Here is a 25,798-nt window from a genome sequence, read left to right as displayed (position 1 = left end):
TTTATCCCCAACAAGTGTGGAAAAAATAATGTTTTGGTTTTACTAGGTGTTGCGTTATTGCCATTTGTTGATGAGCGACGCCTTAGAGCTGCCCTGGAAGAAGTCTACCCTGACCTCACTCCTGAAGAAAGTAAGAATTATGATATTTTGTTATAACTTGTTATTACTACTGTGTTTCACCCTAAATAAGCAAGGTATAATAGACGTTTGGTTGGATTGAATTATGGCAGGCTATAGCCTCTTCTTCATGGATGGTGCTGGTAATTAGAATGATCCTCAATGGGTTTGGTTTTGTAGCTTTCACTTACCTTGCTTTTACTCAAGTAGACCTGCAGAAGACTTAACCTGAAAATTAGATGGTAGCTTAATTGTATGAAAAGCTTCTACCAGTATACACTGTCAAAGTATTTGTTAGACAACTATGTTGTAATCAAAAGAATAAACTCTGTTTCCAAGGTTAGAGTTGATGGTAGAACTTGATAGGTGTATTGGCTGTTCTGACCAGTAGGCTGGCTGTGTCTAGTTACGATATGTGAAGCTTCATGTTCAGCTTATATAGGCAAATGTACATCTTATTTTCTCCATTGTACAAAAAGTGATAGCTGGTTCTCGTAGGTAAACTGCATTGAACACAAGATTCCCATTATTTTACTGTCTGCCAACCACCCTTGTGACCAAAGACATCCTGTTCTGGGCAGAGATGCTGTCTTTCCAACACTCTCAAGGAATGTTCAAAGCTTTCTCCTAAATCACAGTGAAGCTTTCCTTTTGTGGAGATGTAAACAGTGCAGTGTGCTGGTCTGCTGTATTCCTTCCTTCCCTATTTGCTCTGAACTCTTATCCCATTATCTTCATCTTTTCTAGGCAGAAGAAATAGCCTTGGTGGTGATGTTCTCTTTGTTGGAAAACACCATCCACTTTGTGACTTTATTGTAGAACAGTACAAGACCAAAAATACAGAGGTAGGTTGTAGTTGTTCTTAAGGGATTGTGTAAATGGTTGGAGGTCTAATAAAGCGCTTCAGCTGAAAAATTATTTTTCCCATAGCCAGTGGATATACCCCCAGAGCTGTGCCATGGAATCCAGGGAAAGCTTACACTGAATGAAAATGCTGTTCTTCCAGATCAGTGAGTATGTCTTTCAGTATGGGTTGTTTGATGCTAAAGGACATTTCCTTCAGTTATGTCTGCATTTAAATAAAAATATCTTTGTGCCCACAATGAGAAAACTAAAACCTCTGACAAGGCAATGCATTTAGTTCTGAGGCTAAACATGCTTTCCACTAGGTTTCATAGTAGGTGTGAATTATCATCAGCGTATGTAAAAAACCAAGCAAGTAAAACTTGCATTCTACGATCCTATTTTATGTTTATTTATTTCAGAACTAGGCTTTTAAGGCAGCATCAGAAATCTTTAAAGCACTCTAATGTGTGTGTTTAATTGCTGATGAATCTTTTTTTGTGTGTCATTTCATCTGTGGAAGACTGTTTTTTATGTATTTAGTGATGTTCAAACTTTAATAGGTAAACATGGCCTATATAATAAAAGTAGTAGTGATCAGTGGCTTTATTCAGTAAAGTCATGTTGTTTTGGCCTCTTTGCTTTTGTATGAATGTTAATTTAGTGCAGTCTGATGTAATTTCCAATAGTGCATGCTATTTGAAGAAAACCAACCCAACAACTCCGCTTTTTATATGCTAATCTTAATTACATTAAAGAAAAATCCAGATAGAGATATATTAGATGTATTTTGCTGTTTTCCATTTAGGCTATAGCACTAAATTCAGGACTGCTATGCATACAAAAAATGCTAATATTTTTTGTTTTCTAGATAACGTATTTAGTTTGAGAAATTATCAGTGTAATCTTTGCATTGTAGGATATGCATTCGTTTATCTAACTTTGCTTAGAGGCATAAGCAGGTGTTCAGTAACTCATTTGCATTAAATGCACAAACACTCTGATTTTGTTGACAGATAATGTATCCTAGGTCACACTCACTAATATACATTTCTCTATTCTTGTCATGGCTTGTGAAGAATATGAGCAAGTCAGAGCTGTTCTTGGAGGGAATAGCAATGGAGGAAAAAAAACTCTTCTGGCATTGTCTTTGCTGGATAGGGTGTGAGAAATGGGTATTTTTTTACCTAGAAAAGTATTTTGCTAGGAATTCTTTGAAGATGAGTAGGCATTTATATTGCTGCTTCAAAGTAAGTCTTACTTTGCTAAAAAGATTTGGATCAAATTCAGCCAGCATGTGTACAGTTTGTGACCTCTATGTGTAACATGGGTCTGTGACAGTTGTGCACAGTAGAGTGGACAAAGAAATCTGGTGTCTGATTGTTAAGAGTAATTTTCTTGAGTGTGTTGTTTGTCTGCTTGAATTGGAGGGGTAAGGTTTTCTGGAGGAAAGAAGGAAAGGGTTAACATGCAACTGCACATCAGGCTATTAAATCTCAGTTAGAATGGAGACTCTAAGTGCTGTGTAAAACAGCTGCTAAATTTTTATTTTTTTTTTTTTTTACTTCAAAGCCGCCTTCTTCTTAGAGAAGCAGGTTTGTGTCTTCCTGGTGTCTGCATGTGTGTCTGTCTCTCTGGTCTTCTCCTGCCCTCTTAGGACCTGTTGTCTGCTTATAGTCAAACCCTAGCAGTACAGGGAGATTTCCAAGGTGCAGAATAGTACTAAGGTTTGTAAACAGGCTGCTGGGTAGTGGGAAGTGTGTGAACCCACTGTTAGACACTAGAGAATTCACACAGACCAGCTGCAAAAGTAATGAAATTAAGAAATAAGGATTCAGTAATTCCATTGGTTATAGAAGTATTTGATTTAGGGGAAAGGCGAGTTAATTTTGAAATCCCTTTTATGTGTCACAGGCTTAGTTAACAGAAGAACGGGAATGGTAACAACAGAGAAAGTGGAGCAAATGATGAGAAATATGTTACAACATTTTGACAGAGGTTTTTCTCTTTACTAGGACAGTGGAGTCTCCTGTTCCAATGCTGCGTGATCTTGCACAAAATTCTGCAGTCAGGTAAGTAAACTGTGGGTTTTAATGCAATGGCGTACAAAATACAGCAATCAAAACTCATTTTGTTCTGGTGTTTTGTGTTGTTGAGTTTGCAACAGAACCATCTCTTAATAAAATTGAAGCTTTTACTTCAAACGTTTCTGGTTTTCTGTGAGAATTGAATCCAAGGTGACATACAACGGGCTTGGGTTAGGGCGGTTAAGCAGAGTGTGCATAGTGGCATGTCCCACAGGGACGTCCAAAATAGTCATTTCTCAGTGCATCAAATCCAGTGTGTTTCATCCCTTCAGAAACACCTCATCTTTCCTGCTGTTGCTTTTCTGCTCACTCTCTGTTGGGACTTCTGGGTCTTTGGCAAGCAAGGAGCAACACCTACAGAACTTGATAGTCTGTATCAAGCCTTTTAAACCTCTGAGACAGAATTGGGTATTGATTGAAAGTTCTCCAGCTCTTAATTTTTGCCTCTTGGATTTTTATCCATTTTTATTCCTAGCAATTCCCAGAGGATGCCTGAGAATATAAGCTTCACGTCTTTAAGAAGTAAAGGAGTAGTAATACTAACTGCCTGAATGTGATGTTTGGGAGAATAAGAGACTTCATAATGAATGAAAAACAATGCAGAGTTTCCAAGAGTAAATTTTGTGGTCACAGAAGATTTTAATTACTCTGGCACTTGACAGCAAATTTCTGTAGATCTAGTGTCATTCTCACTTAATTCGGCACAGTATAATAGGTATGTAATGCTTGAGCCTATAACCTTTCACTTGAGCCACGAAAGATACTTGAGACACTGAAAATCACTTGTGATCTGTCTGCATAATTTTTTCTTCCAAGGAGGTATAGCTTGGTTCAGCTAGAACAACTATCTACAGGCAGTAAAAAATGTTAAGTTGTGGCTTGTCAGGATATTGTAGAAAGGATGTTCTGAAATGGGGATTTAGTTACTTTGAGTGATGAGTTAAAGGTAGTTTTTGCCTTTCCATCTGCCACTGTGAGGAGGTTTGAATTGTTTTTACGCTTCTGTCTGTTTCTCCATTGCAAGGATTTTTCTTCCTGTCTTTTGAGACAGTATGAGCAGTCATGATTTTACTCTTCAGTTCTTGTGACTTCGGCTGAATTTTCCAAGGGACCATTATTCTCTTTCCTTCAAGTCTTATTCATTCTCTGTGCTGGAAAACAGATGTATTTCACCTGGAAGAGTGAGATTATTCTGCTTAGCTGTTTCCTTTTATCTTTCTTGGCATCCCAAGCATTCTTCTATATCAAATGGTAGGTAGTGAGAGAACAGGAAGCAGGTTGGTGCCATGTACTTCAAACATGTGCCTCATGGGACCTACCTGAGACCTGGTTACTTACACCAGGAGATTGGAATTGCTAGGATTGTGGATGAACTTTCCTAGAGAAAACCCAACCTGCTATATAATGCATTGTACCAAAAGAAGTTAAGCTTTCAGCCACATTTTGCTCTATTACTATTTAGTTTGTGTAATACTAGACAGCTCAAAATGCAGGGTCTGTGAGGTGTCACTGAAAGTAGGTGTATATCCCTCCAAGGGAACTGCATGCAACTGCAAAGCCGCCTTTCGGGATAAAAACTCCCTGGCCGAGGAAATCCCACTTCTAAGTTTTGTACGCTTTTGACTAGACTGCATAGCAACCTGCTATCCTTCCTGTCTATACTGTGGCAGCCTTTGAACTTAATAAGTACAATCAGTGCTTTGACTAGAGGATTTGTACTTAAGGGTCTGCAGAAGATACTTTCATTACCGTACATAGGACTAACTGTTTTCTAGACATTAAACTTTCTTTTGGACTGGCTGTTGATACAGGGGAGGAAAAAGGTCACCCCATGGCAAATAATTGAGATGTCCAAGTCCAATTAGTCACTATATCCATGTGCAAGAAATGCACCTTGCAGTTTAAGTCATGGGTTCTTGAATCTTATATTTTCTACTGTGTACGTCACTGTTAATAAAGCAGCAATTACTGTTTAATCTTGCTTGTCTTAATTATCAGGTAAACCTAATCCTCAAATACTTTCTCCTAGTATCTCTTTCAAAGATCCGCAATTTGATGAAGACTTTGTTTTCAAGGCTATAGTGTTACCTGGTGCAAAGTAAGTATCAGTTGTCAGTTTTCAAATAATTCCATTTTCTTTCATTAATCTGAGTATTTGGTCTGATAAGTATTTATGGAACTATTTTTAATATTAAGGAAACCTGCTCCAGTTCTGAAGCCAGGAGACTGGGAAAAAAACAACAATGATGGCAGGCCTTGGAGACCACAGCTTAGTTTTAACAGAGACAGAAAACCAGTCCATTTGGACCAGTCAGCATTCAGAACTTTGGGGTAAGACTGGTGGCATTGTTACTGGCTGCCTTGCTGAAATGACTACTCGATTATTGCCTTTTTTTAACTAAAAAAAAAAAAAAAAAGCAGCAGCAGAGGGGGTGGGAATGGACTGTTGGAGATTAGGTACTGGTATTCCATGCTGGAAACTTTGGCATGTGATACTTTAAGTATTGATGAAAACTGTATATTACTATAATTTTGCAGTAATGCCTTGCATTTCTTCTTGATTTGGGGTGAGGTTCTACTAAATATTTCTAACTAGCTTTCCCACTGTTATTGTTTTTTCAACTTGTTTGGTGGTTACTTGCTTGAAGTACAGAAGGTACAGTGAGAATATTGCACACAAGTGATAATTAAGACTATTATGAAGACAGGAATGTCTTTTGTGCTTTTAAAAATTAAGGAGTTTTGAGAACCCTTGTACGAAGTGTGCGTTACACCATACACTCTGTTTGATTGTCACTTTTCAAGGCATTGCTACAGTCAGTTTTTATTAGTTCTCCCAAAGTCCAAGTAACTTTTCCAGATGCTCAGTGGAGTACGAGAATGCTTCTGAGCACAGGATGAGAGAATGAGCTGGGGTTATGAATTACAGATAAAATGAAATGTTTTTACTTACTGGGGGGTGCAAGGAGCCATGCATTTATCAGAGCCAGAAAAGATAATGTTTTAAAGGAGATTGTATTATTAGCAAATAAAAGTAAACTCTGTGAGCAGCTGAACATGAGTGTCCCTTTAGGAAGAGAAAATACTTTCTTCTTCATCTTATGGCTCTGGAGGAGCTGGAAGAAGAAAAAGCAACACCCTTCCCTCCATTCATGTGTTGGAAAGCATAATCGTTCCAGTGCTACACTTGTAAACCATCTTCTGTTCTTCCATGTCGTAATTATAAAAAAAAAAAAAAGTATAGCTGTGTTATTGATCACATATGATGTCTCATTAAATTGCTGTCCAGGGTGGCAGACACCACAAGCATCAAAGTCTTCATGTGAATGTAGTTCTGTACAGGAAAAACAGCAAAGGCCTGGCAAACACTGACACACCAATATTTGCAGATCCTGCACCTCTGTCAACTCTTACTTCTTAGGAAATGTGACAGCAGTTAAGTTTTACTGAACTCTTACACAGTCTGCAGGGAATACATGTTCTTCTGCTTATTGTGGCTTGCTATAGAAACTTCAGAATTTTTTTTGCTGGGACCAGCTCACAAAGCATGTGCTTTGTTGGTGGTATGCCTGGGACCCTGGTCTGTAAGCAAGTCACTGCATCGTGCTTGAGCCGATCTCCACTGACCCGCTGAAGAGAGCTGGAGCATTTCATGGGCTGGGTAGCAGCTGTGCTGTAAGATGGCGTTCAAAAAAACATCCTATTCTTTTTCCTTTCCATTTCCTACACATAATAGCCATACGATGCCAAGGGAAAGAGGGATGCCAGGAATGTATGCCAATGCAGTACCTCTTGGAACTTACGGGAGCCCGTACACCAGGCCACTTCTGAGTGGGCAGCAGCAGATTCCTAAATTGTTGTCAAGTAAGTGGATTCTGCTTTCTACATGTGTGAGTTTGAAAAATATTTCTGTTTTGTTTTGGTCTGTCACACTATTACAAATAAAAAGTGGATTCAGGCATCCATCTTCATTAACCCTGTGTTGCTCTTCTCAATTGTTCTTCCTTTATTGGAATGCTGTAGTGAAATGTACTAAAATGTAATTATGTGCCTGTAAGTGGGATCCCATTTTGAATACTGCGCTCAGTATTCAAATGCAGTAGGTAAACTAGCATTTTGTCTCCTAAGGGTTCCTAGTGTCTATTATCTGGAACATATTCAGTATGTGGCTGAATCTCAACATCGCCAGCATCAGCAGACTTAGTAGAAGCTTGGTGCTCTGTGTCTGAAGAGAACAGCAAGAGGAGGATGCTGGCCACAGAAAATAATTAATGCACAAGGCACAGTGGCAGGTCAGGAGAGATTGTAGGACTGACAGAAGAGCTGTGGTTGGTGCTGAGATGCCAGACTGAACCAAAATCGCTAATTCACAGTCCTGTATTGGCTTCTTCTGCCTGCAGTAGGTGTTGCAACTTCTGGCAAAGAGGTGGTAGGAGTTGGTCAGGAGGTCAGGGATGCCACTGCTGTTGGCTTGGTGAACAAGTGGGTCAGTCACTGGAAGTGCTAAGACAAATCCTGTGTGACCTAAAGTGGACTACTTCATCCTGGGAAGGAATTGCTTGCATGAAGGGCTCCCAAAAAGGGTGCTAGTTTTCTCTCTTCGCCTGTGATTAGGAGCTGCATTTCTGTAATGGTGGGATTGAGACAGGAGGAAACTTGGCTAAACTGCCTAAAAAGGTGCTTTAAAGTAAGAAGTTCTCACTGTTCAGCTGAATTCTTGCAATATTGAATTATGCAGGTGTATGAAGTTTAAACATCTGGCACAGATGAAGTTTGAACTCCAACATTTTGTCACATATAGAAGACCAGATTACTGCATAGTGAAGCTGTCAGCCTTTTTATACTTGATTTACATTTTTGCCGCGTATGAAACAGCGAATAAATAATATTGATGGCCACTCTGAACTAAGCTTATTGTCCAGTCCCAAAGTAGATGAAGTGTAGTTGAGTAGTGGGTACAGAAGCTTTCTTGTGTGAGGAATCAGATCAATTTAAGTGGAGAGGTAGATTGAATATGAGAGCCTGGAGCTATTAACTTTGATTAAAGGAAAATGAGTGGTTTTTTTAAACAAACAAGAAATACAATCTAAAGAGAAGAGTGTGGGGAATGGGAAAGCAGAATTACCAGACAGACATCACATTTTTGTATTAATCTTCAAAAAGAGAAAGTCTGTGTGGTTTGGGGGGGAGAGAGAAAGTACTTGTGAGCCCATAAGTCCCTATACTGCTGTTTAAGTCTTCTGAAGCTCGAGTCTTGACGCTTTGTGGGAAATACTTATTTCAAGGCAGTTTTCTCTGCCTTATGTACATGGAGCTGCTCTTGCCAATTAGGTACTTAGAAAGCTCTCAGCCTCATGGCATCTGAGCACCTTGTGTTGTATAGGAAGCACTCCACATGCAAATATGCCCCAATGCCATCATTCTTTCAAATTGAGGAGGCTTGAATCCACTGATGGATATGAAATCCCAGTCCATCTGTTGGCCTCAGAAAAACTGTCTGGTGGCTTTCTTTCATGTGTCCCTTCCTCTCCTCATTTCCTGCCCTTGCATCACCCTAAAATTGCCTCTGGCACCCCCAGTTGCTGTTCTGCAGGTGTGCCTGACAAATCTGAAGGCAAGGCTGAGCTTTTTTTTTTTTTCTTTCTTTCTTTTGTTGTGCCACTTTCCTTAATGCTGCTTTTTCCATTAGGCAGAGGTTGATCTCGTGCTTTCCTGTTCATGCAGCAAAAAGAGGTGCCAGGTCAACCTGCTGGTCCCTCCAGCCACCGTTGCAGCACACTGCTTCGCATGCCGCCGGCAATTGTCGTACAAAGGCTTTTTCACAAAGCAGGGGTTGTGCGCCTGCCATTGCTCTCCAGAGCTCTTCATCCCAGAGTTGAGAAGCTGGTTCCTGGCACACACTGTTTTCATGGGAGACTGCAGTGCAACATGCTGCAAATATATTCTTTGTCAGTTAATTTTGTTGTATTTCTCCTCCTCTTCTACTAAGGATACCAGGCTGTCGCAGGAGATTAGTCTTAAACTCTAATTAACTTCTGATTTAAACTGACTGCAATGTGAATTCTTTACAACCAACTACAGTGGCAGTTGACTTAATCGATGCCAAGTGGCCGCATGTGTCTTAACTCCTCTTTTACCAGTTAGAGACCCTGGTAAAAGGGTTAAACCCTTACTTAAACCTTTGTTAGAAGAATACCTCCAAGTGTCATAGCCCAAAATTTCTGCTGAAATCAGTCTTTCTGACATTCACACTGAAGGATGCTTTTGCAAGTGGGACTACATCCGGACACCATAACACATTCTGGATTATGGATTGTGTGGGCTGAGTGTGAAGCAAACCTGTCAAGATGGGAGCGTGTCAACAACTCTCTGAACCTCACTGCAGTAGGTGGTGGTCATCTTATTGAACAGGAACAGGCTGCACGGACAGTGCGTTTGCTCTGATGGAAATTTGTGGTCAGAATGGAGCACATGGGCCAATTTCACCCAGACAGCGTTCTGTCTAGGAGTACCAAAAGGTGTTCCTAGATCTGACAGCACAGCTATCTTCTTCCTTTTGCAGTCAGCCCCTTCAGTTCAAGCACAAATGTCTCTGTCAAGGCACAGATATCTTCAACTAGAAAATCAAATTAGAAGGAACAGGAAGGTGTATGCTGAGTTTTTAATGGGGCAGGTTATCTCTTGTGTCAAAATTGTGTTCATCAGCTATATAATTGTGAGAGAACAGCTGTATGCTGTGGCATAATTGGATTGGGAAGCATCCGGAACCCACATGTTCCTGAAAAACTAGAGCTGATGTGGTTAAAATTCCCACATTTTGTGGGATTGATGCAGATAACTTTTCATTTTATGTATTATGTTTTTATATGTATGATGAAGTAAAATTAGACTCTAGAAGGGCAATGCGGTCAACCAAAGTGCCATCTCTTCCTCAAGAGCCTGCTGTGGGTGTTTCTTACTGTTCTCTGATTTGACTTTGATGTGCCAATTTTCAGTTGATGAATAATTGTCTGTGCTGATAACTTGGGGAGTCAAGTGCAGTATGGCAGTACTCTGTGAGTGGCATATTTGGTTTCTGCAGCGCAGGATACCTGATTTATGACTTTCATTTCAGTCAGTAAACTTGTCAATTAGCTGCATTTGAAAAGTGATTTTGATTAGTGCAATCAGTAAACACAAAATCTCGTCTTTGATTGCCACACTGATTAGATAAATTGTTACTTGAGGAGCTGCTAGAGAAGGTAGTTTATCTGGCCTTATAGCTCTAGGAAATGCCTAAGTTTTGAAGACTAAAGAAAATATTAATTGTCATTTCTTCTCCTATTTTGTACCTTTTTGAAGTGCAATTCACTGCGCCAAGCTTTTTCCCTCAAAGATTGTTCTCTGTCAGAGCCATACAAATGAATAGTAATAAGGTAGCTTTCAATGTTTTTATGATGATTTCATTAAACTCTTCCTTAAACTGTTCCCTAGAGCTGCAAAAACATCTGGTTACAGCAGGAGAGCTGGGTCCTTTCTTTTTCAGATGGGAAGAAAGCGATTAACTAGGACAGATGTTTTTGACTAGCCCTGAAGCAGAGGTCTGTATGAATGGGGAACACTGTACCAGGGTGAGACCAGCATCATCTCACTGGGTTTCTCACTAGAGCACCATTTGACCCTGGCAGTGGAATGGAAAATGTGTTCATAAACTTCAATTAAAATGTGAAGTTCTGACCAGGGAGGGTCAGGGAGGGAGAGACTTTATTAGTCTGTATAATTGTCCAGATACTTTGGGGTCTTGCCTAGCTCAGCCTGCACAGAGGAGAAAGGTGGGGGAAACATGGCCATTGTTCATCCTGGAATATAGCGGGGACGGTTTCTGGAAGTTTGTGTCTCAGAGCAAGCAGAAGGAAGACTGAGCCAAGCCTAGCAGACTTGCAGGTCTGGTTGTGGTGACAGAGCCAAAACCTAGCCCTCATCCTGGTGGCTGCGGGTGAAGAACAACAGGTATTAGTTACTGCAGATAGAGGGGTTTGGGGCATCTGAAAGCGTTTTTAGCGGAACTCAGTTCTTTTGTGTTGCATGTATTTCTGTGGTGCTGGTGAAACTTTGTCTGTGAAACTTTGGAATTTTTAGAACTAAAGTCATCTTATGATATTTTCTGATTGAAAATAGTGATGCTCTTGGGTTTTACCAAATTTTTTATTTTTTAAGGTTTTCTTTTTAGCAATTTCATCTTTGTAATTTTGGTTTTTTAAGCTTCAGTTTAACATTGAGTCTTAATTGCTCGTTTCCCCCAAAGTAGCTGAAGGGGGGCCTGGCTTTTCCTGTGTTGCACTAATCTTGTATTCAAAAGCAAACACAGCATCACTAAAGCATCGTGTTAGTACAGCCTGTTTATGCATGTAAAAGTCCTTGTAATTCACAGGCTGATCAGTATAAAGTGCCACTATATCCACCTTTGGTCCTTGTGATGCTTTACACTGTTTTGGTTACAGTGTATATGAAGTAACCAATTATACCTGATTATGAGCATCAGTTGGTAACAGTATATATGTCTCTGCATGTATGTGTATATATGTAGAGAGAGGTGTATATATTGGCGCGTGTGTGTATACATGTAATGTTTAATAAATAAATACAGCATGTATCCCTGTGCAGCTCAGGCCATTGCTGGGCTGGATTATCTCTGCCCAGAGGAGGCCCAGGCAAGAAAGGCAATGCTGCTGGGGATCAGAATTTATTTCCCCTGATGAAACGGTGTTATCTTCAAGGGGGGCTGCCTGCACTCTCCCCTGCACGCTTGAGTGCTGCCATGAAAGGTTTCCGTCTGGGTCAGACCATTACAGCCTGCAGACAATCCAGCCAGAGTTAGGAGAGAAGTGCAGATTTTTCCTCTGTCTGTTTTTGGGTTGTTTTTTTTTTTTTTCCCCTTTTCTTTCAAGTTATTGCAAAGCGTTAGTGTACTTGAATATTGGCAGTTTAATAGGGTGTTACTGTCCCATCGCAGTACGTCCATTAGACAACTTTTGGAACCAGCTGTTGAAATTAGGTCACGCTTAAACACTATTGAAAATAATCAAAGGTGTCACTGAAACTGAAGTTTTTGATTGATGCACAATTTGAGTGTTGTGGACTGACCAGGGAGCTATTGATTAGCCGTTTCTTTTATCCTGTTTACTGACCAGTTTATTTAGAAGAACAACAACGGTTTAATTGCATGTCCTGTTAAAGCAATGTTGTTACTGCGATCTCATTGTGAAGAGTTAGTTTGGGTAGAAGAAACAATTGAGAAGTGGGTGGTCTTTTTCACTGAAGTTTCTTATAACTGCAGTGCTAGGTCTCGGGCCAAGTTTTTACCCCAAAAGCTTTAATTCAGTCTGATTACGTTATCTGAGAGATCATTAATAGATTTTTATTATTATATTGTCTAGGTTATATATTTTTACTATCTTTAAATGTATCCTAAATATAACTATATTTTATATAGTTATATGTAAATGTGAATAAAGTGGAACTGTTCATTCTATTACGTGCTCTATTCATTCTTTTAGTTTGCTTTATAGAATAACTTAGCCTAATCGGAGGGAAACTTGCACATATTTTGAGTATTAAATATGTGTTGCTCACAAACATGGTGTGTTATGATGATGGCACAGCGGGGTGTGTGTGTATATGTATCTATAGGGTGGTTTTTTTTTTTAGATAGTGTAGTGATTAATGTACTTGTAAGTAATGTAAACATTAAATTAAGTCTTCAGTCATGGTAACAGACATGGTTTTGCATTTTTTAAAGTTCAAGAGAAGATAGCTGTGAAGTGTCCAAGCACTAACCAATGCTAGTTCTAGCAATTAAAATTCAGTCTTCCCATAACTTGAAGATTATTGGACATAATAAAAAAAAAAAAGTTGCCTTTTCTTAATTAATACTAAGCTTGCCACTGATGGACATAAGGGCTCTATCAAAATCAGCAATAGTAACCAACGACTTGGTGAAATATATTTGGTAGTATATCCAGTTTGAGCTTTTCTGTTTGACTTCTTAAAACAAGTTCTTGAGCATGTGTAAGAATAAATGGAGCACAGTTCTTTAAGTATATAGCTCTTTTTTATTTTAACGTTTTATTTTACCCTCTAGATCTTAGACCCCAGGAGTCTTGGCGAGGTCCTACGCCCTTGTTTCAACAGACACCACAAAGGTAAGGCGGGAGGGATTGAAGTTTTGTAAAATGTGGCCAGGAGGATGTACTTGGTTCTGCCAGGCTTCACAAATTTTTTTTTTTTTCCCCCTTTGTTTTGAACTTTAAATTTTTTGAAATCATGCTGTACAGCAGGTTTTTTAAACTTAATTAATGTCCATGATTTATTTATATTTTGTGAGTGCCCTATGTGGTGTTCATCCTTTAAAAGGCTTGAGTACTTTGTATTAAAAAAAAAGAAGGCAAAAACACTTTCTGTTAAAACTCAGACTTCAAAATTAACTTTACTGTTGGTGCTTTGGTACCGTTCTTGGTTCTTTGGCCTTTATCTTATTGAAGCTTTTGAGATACTATGAAATTGAACACAGAGAGCTTAAAACTGCATTAGATTTTGGACAGGCTAAACAAATTTCTTTTTAGGAGGGCTGTGGAGCTTAATGAGGCATAACTAATGGTGTTCCACTTTTATCATTTCTGTGCTGCAACCGCAGCATTAGTACAGACTAGCCATTGATTCTTGCTACAAACCTCTTGAAGTCCTAATCAGCTTCTTTGGTACAAGTTTTTCAGGCCTGACAAGCCTATTGTAGGGCAGTGTCACTGTAGGTCAGTAGTTATTAGTTGCCACTGAAAACAGTTTCTTTAACTACTTAAGACTGAACTGAATTAAATGCAGAAGGGACTCAGGGAAGGATTATGGAATCTGCAGTCCAATAAGTGCCATCGAATAGAAGGAATGTGACATGGTTTGATAATAAGGGATGTTTTACATGCGTTCCTTCATGGATAGGTTGTATGTTCTTAAGTCAGATGGACTTTATAAACTCCAGTGTACCTGTGAAAGCTATGAATAATGACATTTATTTATATTTATGGAGGAATGAGACTGTATGCAAGATCTTTGAAGCTTCTGCTCTGGGGCACGCTTTTTTTTTTTTTCATGGTTTTATTTGCAAATGTTAACCATTGGAAATACAAGCTTTGGGAGAATTTATTGAGCTCTCCACAATCACGCTTTCCATGGCAACCATTTTGATCCCTATTGAAATAAGTCCAGCTCCCTTGTCCTGTGCCACGTCAATGTGGAATATTGCATTATAAATGAATCTTGCATTACAAACTTTAATATTACTTTGTCTATGGGAGTTGGTATTCCTACATCTTAATTAAATCCAACTTATGTAGTACCGTTTTGTGAAATATTGCTACAGGTCTGTAACTTGTCATTACTTTTACAATGCTATACTCCTATCATTTTACCAGGCTGTGGGGGTTTTTTTGGGTGGGTTGGGGTTTTTTTGGTGGGTTTTTTGGGGTTGGGTTTGTTTGGGTTTTTTTTCCCAAAGTGGAAGAGTTTATCAACTCACCTATAAATAACTTTCAGCCAGAAATTCTGTTCGTTTCTCACTTGAAATACATATTTTTATTGCAATTGTAATAATCGACTGTCTTTCTAATTAGAATCCTATCATAAGGTTACTGTGCTTGGTTTGCGCTAATATTTTTAGAAGTGACTGCACACTGTCCAGGTACTTCAGAGCATTTTTGCAGATAGACGGTGTTCGTGATTCAATCTGTTAACGTGTCCAGCGTGCTTCTAGTGTTGTGGTATTGACCTCACTGTTCAGTTCCCAGACTTGAGGAAACTGGTGTCCCCTGAGGTGACTTTAAATTGAAGATGTATCATCTTCACCTAGAAAATAAGCTTTAGAGAAGCTTGAAGAATGCCGTGCTAGCTTTTGAGTGACAACAGTGTATTTACAATGCTTTCCCTCTCTGATGGTGCTTTGTTATACCTCTGATGATTTATGAAAATCACTAACTTGCCAGTTTTGGTGCTGAGGATAAGTAATTTTGCCATGTTCTTGGCAAGTGTTTGATTTGGGAAACAAGTCAAACAGATGCTTGGGGCTGATGTTGAGTTATTTGCCATACAGAGATAAGGATGGAGACTTAAGCAAAAGTTTAAACAGAAACATAAAGATAGATAGGCTTAGTGTAGGAAAAAGTGGCTGAACCTGTTGAACTGAACACCCCCACACCCCAGCCGAGAGGTTTTCAGTTTCCCAGTTAATTCCCCGGGAGCTCCCGGTTTCCTGTACCACTAGCCCCAAGGCTGTGCCCGCTTGCTGCTGCAGCTTCAGGTGTTCCAGGAGCAACAAGATGCTGCTGGGGAGAGCAGCGAGGAATTTCTGTTCTCCATCACCTCTGCTCCTGGGAAGAAAGTAATTGAGGGAGGCCTGCCCCTGCTCCAGCCTTTTCAGATGAGATGAAGTGGGTTGGCAGGAGGCTACGATATCCTTGATTTGCGACATCAAGCAAGGGATAAGCAAGGAGCCCTGTCCCTGCCAGGAAAGCTTTGAGCCTTTGTGCTATTTCAGGGATAGAGTACTGCAGCGGGGGCTAAACACGCTCCTGCTTCACAGGCCTGGGTGGAAGAAAACCCAATAGTGTAAAGCTGCTTCGTCATAGTCCAGATGATCTTGTCTCCTGTGTAAGATTTCTTACTTTTAAATTTAGTGATGAATTCAGTGTGCAGCAAGTAAAACAAAACTGGTGAGTTGCCACTGAACAGGACAACTTTCAGCATGTCCTGTTCAGGCCCTGGTCTGACTGGGCTGCGTTACTGGAGATGGCAGACAATTGTTTTGTGCTCTTGCCTTCAGTGCTGGTGATCCGATATGTTTCACACGTTATATATATATATATATTTGCTGCCTGGTTTCCTAGCTGATGGAAATTTGTAATCTGGTTAAGTAGATCCTTTTGCTTAACCTGCTCGTAGAATAAATTTCCAAAGAGGCTGAGGTTGGAACACAGAAATGTTTTACTGTATAAAGTTTCCTGAAGTTGTATTTTTTGCTATCCTGTATGTATATGCTTTAGTTTAATCGTAAGTTGACGTAACTCTGGATTGTGCATTTGAGTAACTCTGCCAATGTGAACTCATGTGATATTCCAAGTGGCACAATTCTTTTTTTGTTACCCGTGAGGCACAGCTCTTTGCTGCATACAAATCTCCACCCTCAGGTAATTTGAATCACCAATTAATACATCCATTAGATAAACATGAAGTCAAGTGCTGTGGGGACTATAACTTCCTGATTTCTGTTTACCAGATGAAAATCTACAGTTTGGGGGTTTAAAAATAACTACATAATTCTGTGAATTAAGAGCAGCAAAAAGGTGTAAGCTGCTTTTCTGACTTTAAGATCAGAAAACACATAGCAGCTTTTTTTTTTCTTCTTTTCCTACTAGGTTTATCCTTAGAACATGTAGTGGTTCTAACTGAAAATCACCACTTTCACTCTTTCAGATGGCCTCAAAGCAAAAATGCCTCAACATAATAGTGATATTAGTGTTAATGTGTTTCATTTGTTAAATATCACAACTTTTCACTAAGCAGCACTTTATTAAAATAAAAAGTTTAAACTCTGTGCCAAATACGTATTCACGTCAAATGGAATTTGTGTCAAACTTTTCCATTCCAGGCATGTAGCAAGTGTTGGCCTGTGATCATCAGTGCTAACCTGCTTGTGATAAATACCCTCAGCAAAAGTTGTAGAGACAGACTGACTGTTGATGAAAGTCATGGTGCTGGGGCTATATAGGTAATTCCTGGTAGTTTTCCTTAAGGCTGAGCAGTGTATTTTTTCCTGGAGAGTCTGCTGTTTTCTAGGAATAATGGGGAAAAAAAAGTGAGTACTTGCAACACTTAATCGAAAGGAATATCAGAATACTGATTTTGAGTGTTATGCCCTGAAAGTGTAATGTACTATTAACTTTAAATACAGTATTGCTCCTCCTAATGAATGATTCAGATAACATTGTGCGTTGCTAGACATACTTCTGAAGTTAAAAATAAAACCGCACAGTTCAGTGTTACCACTTCGCTTTTGTGCATGCTTGTTTTTACTACATGTATTGCACATCATATTTACCAATTGTGTATTTATCAGGTAAGACTCATACTTTTATAAAGAGGAATCAAGTTATTTAATTTCTGGAGATGGCAGGAGTTTCTCTTGCCTTACTAAAATTCAGGCAGGTCTTAATCTGACCAAGTGGAGCAGCTCTCCTGTAGGTTTTAGTGTGAAACCAAAAGCAATTTGCATCCAAAAGCAGGAAGCCTTCATGTCCAAAATGCCTGTTTTCATTCATTTTAATCTTATGTTTACCTGTCTTGATTCCAACTTTGCCTCTGTTCCAGCTGGTGAAATGTGTGTTTAAAAGCCCTTCCTCTCTCAGCATCGCTTCCTCAGTTGCTCAAAGCAGAGTGTGCCCAACATTGTACAGCTGGCTGTGAGTCCTCCCTTGGTCACAAGTCATACCTCCTCCCTGAACTGCATGGGCACTTGAAAGAATCTGTCAGCCTCTGGGTAGGGTTACTCCTCCGAGGCTGGGGTCCCACCAATTTAATCCAGCAAATCTAGGCAGAGGCTCTTTGAAGACATACAAAGTAACTTTCAGTTCAGCAGTGCAGCAGGTAAATGGGAAATGCAGTGCTCGTGCTCTCTGCTATTCCTGTCTCTCGGCAGGCTGGCCGCACACTGTTCAGCTGACTCTCTCTTAAACAGGGGTCAGAAGAGATTAACTGTCTCGACTATCCAATGTTTTTCCTTTACAACAATACATTGTACTGCAAAACATAACTGCTATGAATTCTGTAAGGAATTGTACCCTTACCCACGCTCAGCTTTAAAGGCTGTATCATGGCTATATCATTTTTCTAAATATTTTTATTCAAACAATTATTTGTTGTGTAATACCTGTTGCTTTATAATTGTAATGTTAGAATAGGCACTTGAAGGCAATTAAAACATTTCTTGCTGTTAGTAATCTAGGATGGCAAACTAGGTTATAATGGATGTTGAATTTGCGTTCCCATATAAACTGTACACCAAATGTCAGTCAGTCCATGCCAATTAGTGCTTATGTTGCTAGGTCACCGTGGTCAATTGAAAACGGCATCAATAGAACTTGAAAAGGTTTCTTCCCGATCAGACCTTCTGACATATTGAGCAGAATAATGGATGGGAAAAAGCAGCCAAGGCCCCTACCCTAGATTCAGAATACTCGCAGTAAGAATTCATTTGCAACCTGCAATTAACTAGAAAGAATGGACTCCCAGAAAGAGTCTGGACATTTAGAAAAGAAAGCCTCATTCTCCTGTATTGCACATGTTTACTCTTTGGATGGTGTGTTATATTTAGCTAACTTGGTGATATCTGGGGTTTAATCTACGTTCAAGATCAGTGTGGATGAATTGGCAAATTTGCCCCTAAAATAAAAGATGGGCAGAATCCTTCCAAGGAATTTGAAAAGTCTCTGATTAGTAAAATTGAATTTGCTGCTTGTGGTAGTACCTGGTTCTGTAGCTTTCAAGCTGTGATGAAGGAAGCAGTAAGCAAATGCGGCCTTTTGGTAGGAGAATCTTGGAAGATATTCCCCCTTCCCTGATTTATCTCTAACAACTTGGCCATCTGCAGTACCACGGCAGGCATAGCTGGATGTGACAGTGTTTAACTCTGAGACAAATGGGATCATTTATCATACGAGACTATAGAAATTCAGATTTTGTGGTGTGAAACTCTAGGAGATAAGTTCATGTTGCAGTGTGTTTCTTCTGTACACAGAACTGCTGGGGCTGCTCCTCTTCTTGCCTGGAACCGCATGCTGCAATCCCAAAACCAGTACCAGCCAAGTCAGTACCAGGGGCTGGGCGGACCAATGAGTTACCCACAGAGACCTGAAGATCGGATGGACAGGGGAAGGCAGGTATGAAGATGTTGCCCCGTTTTGCACGTTTTGCTGTCGTCCCGAGTAAGGCTTCCTTCCTGTGTGGCTGTGGAGAGTGCATGCAGCATAGGTTGGCATTCCTGAGCTGGTTTTAGCCCAGCAGCTGTGTCACCAGTGAAAGCACTGACAGGTAAGCTTCCCGGCCTTGTCCAGCCCCTCTGTGTGTACCCCTGGGCAAGAGGCCTATGCCATGACTATGCTGACACTGCTTTTCATTAAAAGTAGATCAAACATGCTACCAAGTCATACACTTCTTGCAGCCTGAGAAAACGTAATCTGAAGGCAAGTGTTTCAACCAGAGTCTTTGTCTTCTGTAAGGAAATCTATCACCTACACATTCTGGGGATAGAAAAGTTTCTCCCCAGTGTGTTTAAAATGTAGATTCTTAGGACTTCATTAATTTTTCCGCTCGAATGTTTATTGGCTTTTTCATAGCTGAAAAACTACTTAAATGCAAATGTTAGATTCTAGTAGCCAGAGAAGTAAACACATCTGTGAAAGTACACGTGAAAATAGCTTTGTGTGGTTAAATGAAAACAAGTGAACATGATAGGAGAACCTCATCCAAAATTATAGGTGATTTTGTCATCAGTTTATGAAAATGCCACAAAATGAAAATGCTTCTTGAAACCAGCAGGTGATTTTGCTTATGTGATTTTTTTTTTTTCCTGTGTGTATTCCCAGTAAAAACGTAATCTGCATATACTCCTGTACTAGAAATTTGAGTATTTACAATGCTATGTACTAGTTTAAAATAAATTTCAGACGTCTATATTAAAATTCAAGTTCCATTGCAGTTTTGATAAGTCAGAACTATTACTCAGCTGTGGGAAGGTTACTGACCAGTAATGGGGAAAGAGGAGGAAGAGCGCTCAGCTGCCTGGTAACAGCACTATTTCCCAATCCTTTGTATGGAAACTAAGGCACAAACTGTTTGAAACTTGCCTTCCGTTGGGACCTGGTTCAGCTACCTCTCATAAATGTGCTCAAGACAAGTCACTTTTTAGTGGATGCTCTTAGTTTTTCTTTTCTTCTTCCCCGTCTGCTCATCTCCCGAGTATGCAAACATTTGTGTTACACAGTACAGCACCAATACAGTCAAATTTGGTGTTTGATTTCAGGGACTGTTTCTCCATGCTATTGGCAGCATATAGTCATTTTCATGCAGGTATAAATTCTGTCCTGCAGTGTGTGTATTGGATAACATCCCAGTCAGGGACTGCAAGTACAATCCATTTAAATTGTAATGTCAAACAGCATATGTGAAAGCCTTCTCATAGCATTTCTACCACTTCTCTGATTCTTTGTCTGCTTTATGTTTTCCTTCTCTGTTCTGGTTGGGAGACTCAGGTAGCGCTATCACAATCACTTTTGCACCATGACATTGTTATGGTGTGGGGTTTTGAGGCAGCTAATACGATAAAAGCATGTACTATCAAACCAAGTTTGTAAGAGAAGAGCCTTTGGCCTTTGCTGGGGAGGCTTTTTGCAGAGTGCCGTGTGCTTCTGTGTCTGGTTCAGCTTGTCAGGACCGAAGCCCAGCAGAAACAGCCTGTGAGCTGCTATTACCGTTCTCAGCATTGTCTGCTGACTGCAGGATTACATGGTGCTGCTGAAAAGATCTATAGCCAGCGAGGAGTCTGCCCCAGTGCTCCCAACTCTTAAAACTCTTGTTCGACTGAACCCTTGTTAGCAGCAGTGAGATTCTCTTCTCCCTGCCCCCCCAACTCCTACCCTGAAGCATTTTTAGTGCAGAGGAGGCTTTTAAGACTGGAGTGAGAATTGTCTTTAGCTCATTCAGTTGTCATATTCGTGTTGTAGGAAGAAGCAGCGGAAGAAGAGGCAAGTATACCACCACGCACTCTTGCTCCAATTATAGTGGGTAGGCATTGCCAGTACAGATCCTTTCAGGACTGGTTTTGGCTAGAAGCAAAACTAGACAGCGTGGGTTATGATCACATTAGGCTTAATGGGGAAACAGTGGGGCTTGAATCCTGGCTGTGCTGCCCAGCTAGTCCCCAGTTTTTTTAAGTATATTTCAAATTTGGATGAGGTGTATTGATAAAATCAGTTTTCAAAAATCTTTCATTTTTTGTTACACAGGTTTACCCAAAACACTGGAGACAAAGAAATAAATGCATAATTGCACTACTCCATAACGGGCTGCTGTAATAACATAGAAAGATCAGTGGAGGATTTTGATGCTGGTAGAGTCTGGGTGGTATTTAATTAGGGCTGGAAAACAGATACTTGAAAAAAGTCTGTCTGCTATACCATACTCTGCGCTACCCTTTATCCTGGGTAGCGTAGGTGCATATATTTGCAAAAGAAATCAGTGCTTAAACTAGTTAATTCCTGACCTTAAATCTTCATGCGTAACAGCTGCAGCTGGAATCACAAAGGTGAACAGGAATTGTCTTCCAGAAGTGGTTGCAGTGTGGGCTCAGGGAGGGCATCCCCTGTTAGTTCGCATTTGGAAAGCTGTCTTGTAACTGTGGGCTCTCGGAGCACCATGGACACCTACAGCCTGGCAGTGACAGAAAACCTCTGACCTTGCAGCTTTCCAGCTGTTTGCCACCTGAATGATTAAATAGGAGGCATATTGCTGTTTGGTAATATTGCAGTCTTGCCCAAAACGTAATTCACCTGTCACTAGCATGGGATGTGTCTGCTGGATCATGAAAGGAAGTTAAAACTGGGTGGTGACTATGGTTTTATTTGTATTCACCTATGTGATGGTTATTAAGGACAAATCTTTCAGCTCAGGTTGCTTTCTTAAAAAATGTCCTTGGCAGTTGTGTTGCTTTCCAACTGGTTTTTAGCTCCTTTTAAATTTTGGTTGCCTTTTTTTCTTTTTTTTTTTTTTTCCGGGTCTTTTTTGGTTATTTTTAAATGAACTTTCAGATGTTGTTATTTCCTCAGGGCTGACAGCACTGGAGTAAAATTAGAAGCTACCTTGAAGAGTTTAGGGTGCAAAACCAATAATTGAATCTAGCATTGCTGCCTGTAAATTTCAAAGCTTTAAAGCCTTGAAAAGGGATACAAGTGGAGGTGGTGACACATAGCAGCATAAATAATTATCTTTGGTCCCTTTCACCTCTGAATTCTTTTTTTACAGCATACAGAACATGGTCTGAAGAGGTTAATAAATGCGCTGATACAAAGTACTTACAAAATTAATGCAACTGCCATGGATATGGGTTGCTCTGTGGTAGTGGGTATTTGTTGGCATCTTCCAGCTGTTCCAGAAAACTAAAGAATAAACTTGATCGTGTTGTGCAGGTGTTTGACATTTTTCTTTTAGTCTGTAGTAATACACAACTGAATGTCCAGATAAATGTCTTGTGCAGCTCTTACAAGGCCTCTAAACTGTAGTTCTGTACAGGGATTGCTGCTATTTAGGTAACTGGAAGGATTTTTCAAGGCATGTAGACAACTTGTTTCCTTTTTTAATTGATTGCAATCAAAATCAAAAACAAATGTAAAACCTTCCTGACAGTAGAAACAGTGTATTCTGCAGGTCTCTTTCAGAGCCCTTTAAAAACAGGGTGTAACAAAGCGGTTTCTGCTCAGAAAGTTGTTTTTGATTGCCTGACACAAGCAGGCTGAGGAGAGCCTCCCCTGTCACAGGTTTGCTCACTGTCTCTTCAGTTTCAGCCGTTATCTCTGAGCCCCTGCAGGACAGGGTAAAGATGGATTTCTCTTTTAAGGAAATGAAAGGAAGCCTCTCTTCCCCAACCCGCCAAAAAAAACTCCAAGTAAGAAACAAACAAAGCCCTATAGCTGTCGTTAGTGCATCACATTTAATTAACTTTCTGGTCTCTGCAGTGTATCAGGCTTTGAAATAATTTTAAATGTTTCAAAGGGACTGTTTATGAGATTTTCTGACAGATTTTTCACTGGATAGTTGATGTACAGAATGCCTCATCTAAATTTAAATACAAAAATATATCTAATTTGGAGTTATTTCCAAGGTGGGATTTAGGCATCTTTCACCTATTATTTAAAATGAATGAGTGCTGAAGAGGGCCGCTTCTGTAACAAATAAAATTCCACCACCACCACCCCGCCCTTAAAATACCTATCTGTAAAAATGTCTGCCTTGATTTAACGTAAGATTGCTTACAACTAAAACAGAAAGCTGGTAGTTGAGGAAATTTTTTTTTTTCCTCTCAAAAAAATAAACCTGACTAATCTTACTAACAGCATATAGGCATCGCACATCTCAAATTGTTACGTTAGTCCACAAAAAGGACATTTACATCATTAACTCTGTGTAAAGTGTAAGCGTACAGACTGCAAAGCCCGCGTTTCGGTAGGAATTAAAAATTTGCATTTCAAATCTGCCCTTCAGGTGTATGTGTGAATGAATATGTGTGTGTGTATGTGGCTTTAACATTCAAAGAACATGCGGAGGTGTGACAGCTTGGAGGTAACTTGTCCTCGGTGCTGTCTTTTGGCAAATTTATTTCTGATTTAGAAGCGTGGCTCTTCCCGTGGTACAGCTGGAAGCTGAGGCCGGTGCTGTGCAGAGAACCACTCTCCGCTGGTGGAAGTTAAAGCTTGTGTTTTCAGGAAAGCATCTGTAAACGGGGTTAAGAGACGTTCAGCTCTGCCTGCGGTACCTTTCTGTGCGAAGGATGTATTGTTTCATTTTTGTGTGGCGCCTGAAGCTCGCCTAACTTGTTTACTGTGATGTTAATCCAAAAAATAAATGCTTGCTTTTGTTTGTTTGTAGGCATATGGCCCCGGGAGGCCCTACCCGCTACCACCTTCCTCAGGAAGATACAGCTGGAATTAGCTTTTGACTTTTTTTTTTTTTTAAAGTATAGAAAATGTCTGGATTTTTTGTTTTTGTTCTTTTATTATTTGGGGGGGGAAAAAAATGAATCCTTAAGAAACATCCCTGTAGTTTTTAAACTACGGTATTTGTTTTAAATGTGCATATTTCTTATCAAACTGTTGGGTTTTTTTTGTGGGCAGCTATGTTGCTTGGAAATAGCGTATTGCAAAATACGAGTAAACTAGACTTGCTAATTTGCCTGTGAGACATTTGATGAGGTAGGAGTGCTGTTTTGTCTTTATTACGTATACAAGCTGTGCTTAGCTGTGCCTGTCAATCTGAACTCCAAACATCCTTTACTTCACACATAAGAGCCTGAAAACAGACACGGAGTTTTAAAGAATGCATAGAAATCGGATTTTATTAACTCTTGGGGAAGACGCAGCAGGCAGCCTGCAGAGCACGGTGTTTAAAGACACGTCTGTCAGTATCCCTTGTCAGATGCTTCCTTGAATTTCTCACAAAGAAAGGAGATTTTTTTGGACTTTGAATTTAAAACATTTCAACTTTTACAACTTGTGCCTGTTTTGACTTTGTTATTGTAACATAAACAAGCACGGAAGGTGTATTTGTCTGTTTTGATATATAATTTAAAATAGCTGCAAAGTACAGACTTTCCATTCATTTTTAGCACTCTTTCTAGGGATTTTCCATGTGAGTGTACCAAATCAGTAAATATTTTTATTTGCTTTATAAAGTGGCTTTTGAAATTCTGAGCAGTATCGAGTGGTTTATTTCCAGCCCCCTCCGGCATGTGTTTGTATCTTTTATCTATACCTGCGTGCACACGCTTATATTAATTTCTCGGAAAATAATTCCACACGGCCTCTACAGTAGTGTTTAAAAGCCTTGTTTAATCAAAAAGAAATGACGAGAGCTAATATACCATCTTTCGGCTGTGCCACGCGTGGACTTTTCCATTAAACACATGTATCATATACATCAGTAAACTTCAAAGCTTTGCTGTAGCCCCTACGCACGGTTGCAAGGTGTGAGTAGTTTTTCAGCCCCTTCCTTCGAGGGCCCAGATGTTAATCACCAGCAACGACGAGAAAGACCAGACCAGTGTAACCTTGGGAGGAAGAAATCATGAAACTGGATTCATTATTTTCAAGTGATTGAGGGTGGAGCAGAATCCTTCATTGTAATGCAAAGAGTTGCCATCCTGCCCGGAGCCGGGAACCGTCGTCAGCCCTCACCAATGGCCTTCTCCCTCTGCCGGGAAAATATTTGGGTCTCAAAAAAGTAATTTTGCTTTTCGAGCAGAACAAAACCAGCAGCGAATGTGAGTTTTCATGCAAATGCGGTGGTTGCGTGCGAGGCTGGAGGAAGGAGCTGGGTAGCTCATCCTCACACTGCCAAAGGTGCCCCCTCCTCCCGAGGATGAACCCGGGGTGCCAGCGGGCTTTTGTTCCTCGCTCCCTGTGTTTAGGGGCGGGGGGGCGGTATGAAAACGGGGCTGGAGAAACATTCTGGGGGGCTGCTCTGGGAAGGGCTTGTCCCTCCAGGTTCCCCCTTGCCCAGCTCTTCCCGCTGTTGGCTGACAGCTGGCTGGTGTTCCCCAGCGGAGCCTGCCCTCGGCGCTGGGAGATGCGGCGCCCACCGGGACCCTCGGAGCGGTGCTTGGAGCAACGCGCTTGGCCGGGGGGGGCTTCGGTTCCTCCGCTCTGTCACCCAAGGATGGGACGCAGGGCCTGGGCGCGGAGAACCGCCCCTCCTCTGGCTGTTTTGCTTCGGCTGCCCGGGCATCGCCTCTGCCCAAGGCGTGCGCTCCTGCTGCATCCCAGCGCTCTCCGGGACCCGGAGCCGCTGGGGGGGGATCTGGGGGTGGCCCGTGGGGACGGGATCCCCGTGGCACTCCTGATGCTGCTCTGCCTTACGTTTTCTAAGCTGGAGCTGAGCCTGGTGCTGTCCCTTTTGCTTTAGCA

The 25,798-nt window shown here is 40.6% G+C and overlaps 1 protein-coding gene across 2 annotated transcripts in view; it reads left to right on the top strand.

The window, feature by feature from the left end:
- Positions 1 to 23,850, top strand: part of XRN2 (5'-3' exoribonuclease 2) — a 52,035-nt gene extending 28,185 nt beyond the window's left edge. For both annotated transcript variants that reach the window (XM_010574907.1, XM_010574908.1), the window contains 10 exons: positions 47 to 130; positions 865 to 962; positions 1,048 to 1,127; positions 2,976 to 3,032; positions 5,077 to 5,145; positions 5,244 to 5,378; positions 6,784 to 6,911; positions 13,168 to 13,228; positions 18,865 to 19,006; positions 23,766 to 23,850. In XM_010574907.1, coding sequence (XP_010573209.1) covers positions 47 to 130; positions 865 to 962; positions 1,048 to 1,127; positions 2,976 to 3,032; positions 5,077 to 5,145; positions 5,244 to 5,378; positions 6,784 to 6,911; positions 13,168 to 13,228; positions 18,865 to 19,006; positions 23,766 to 23,828 — 917 coding nt within the window. In that variant the 3' untranslated portion in view covers positions 23,829 to 23,850. The remainder of the gene's footprint in view (positions 1 to 46; positions 131 to 864; positions 963 to 1,047; positions 1,128 to 2,975; positions 3,033 to 5,076; positions 5,146 to 5,243; positions 5,379 to 6,783; positions 6,912 to 13,167; positions 13,229 to 18,864; positions 19,007 to 23,765) is intronic.
- The last annotated feature ends 1,948 nt before the right edge of the window (positions 23,851 to 25,798 follow it).

Source organism: Haliaeetus leucocephalus, unplaced genomic scaffold (assembly GCF_000737465.1).
Source record: "Haliaeetus leucocephalus isolate CR32 unplaced genomic scaffold, Haliaeetus_leucocephalus-4.0 Scaffold450, whole genome shotgun sequence".
Lineage (NCBI taxonomy): Eukaryota > Metazoa > Chordata > Aves > Accipitriformes > Accipitridae > Haliaeetus > Haliaeetus leucocephalus.
The sequence above is the reverse complement of the archived record's forward strand: the minus strand, read 5'-3'. Positions and strand labels throughout refer to the sequence as shown.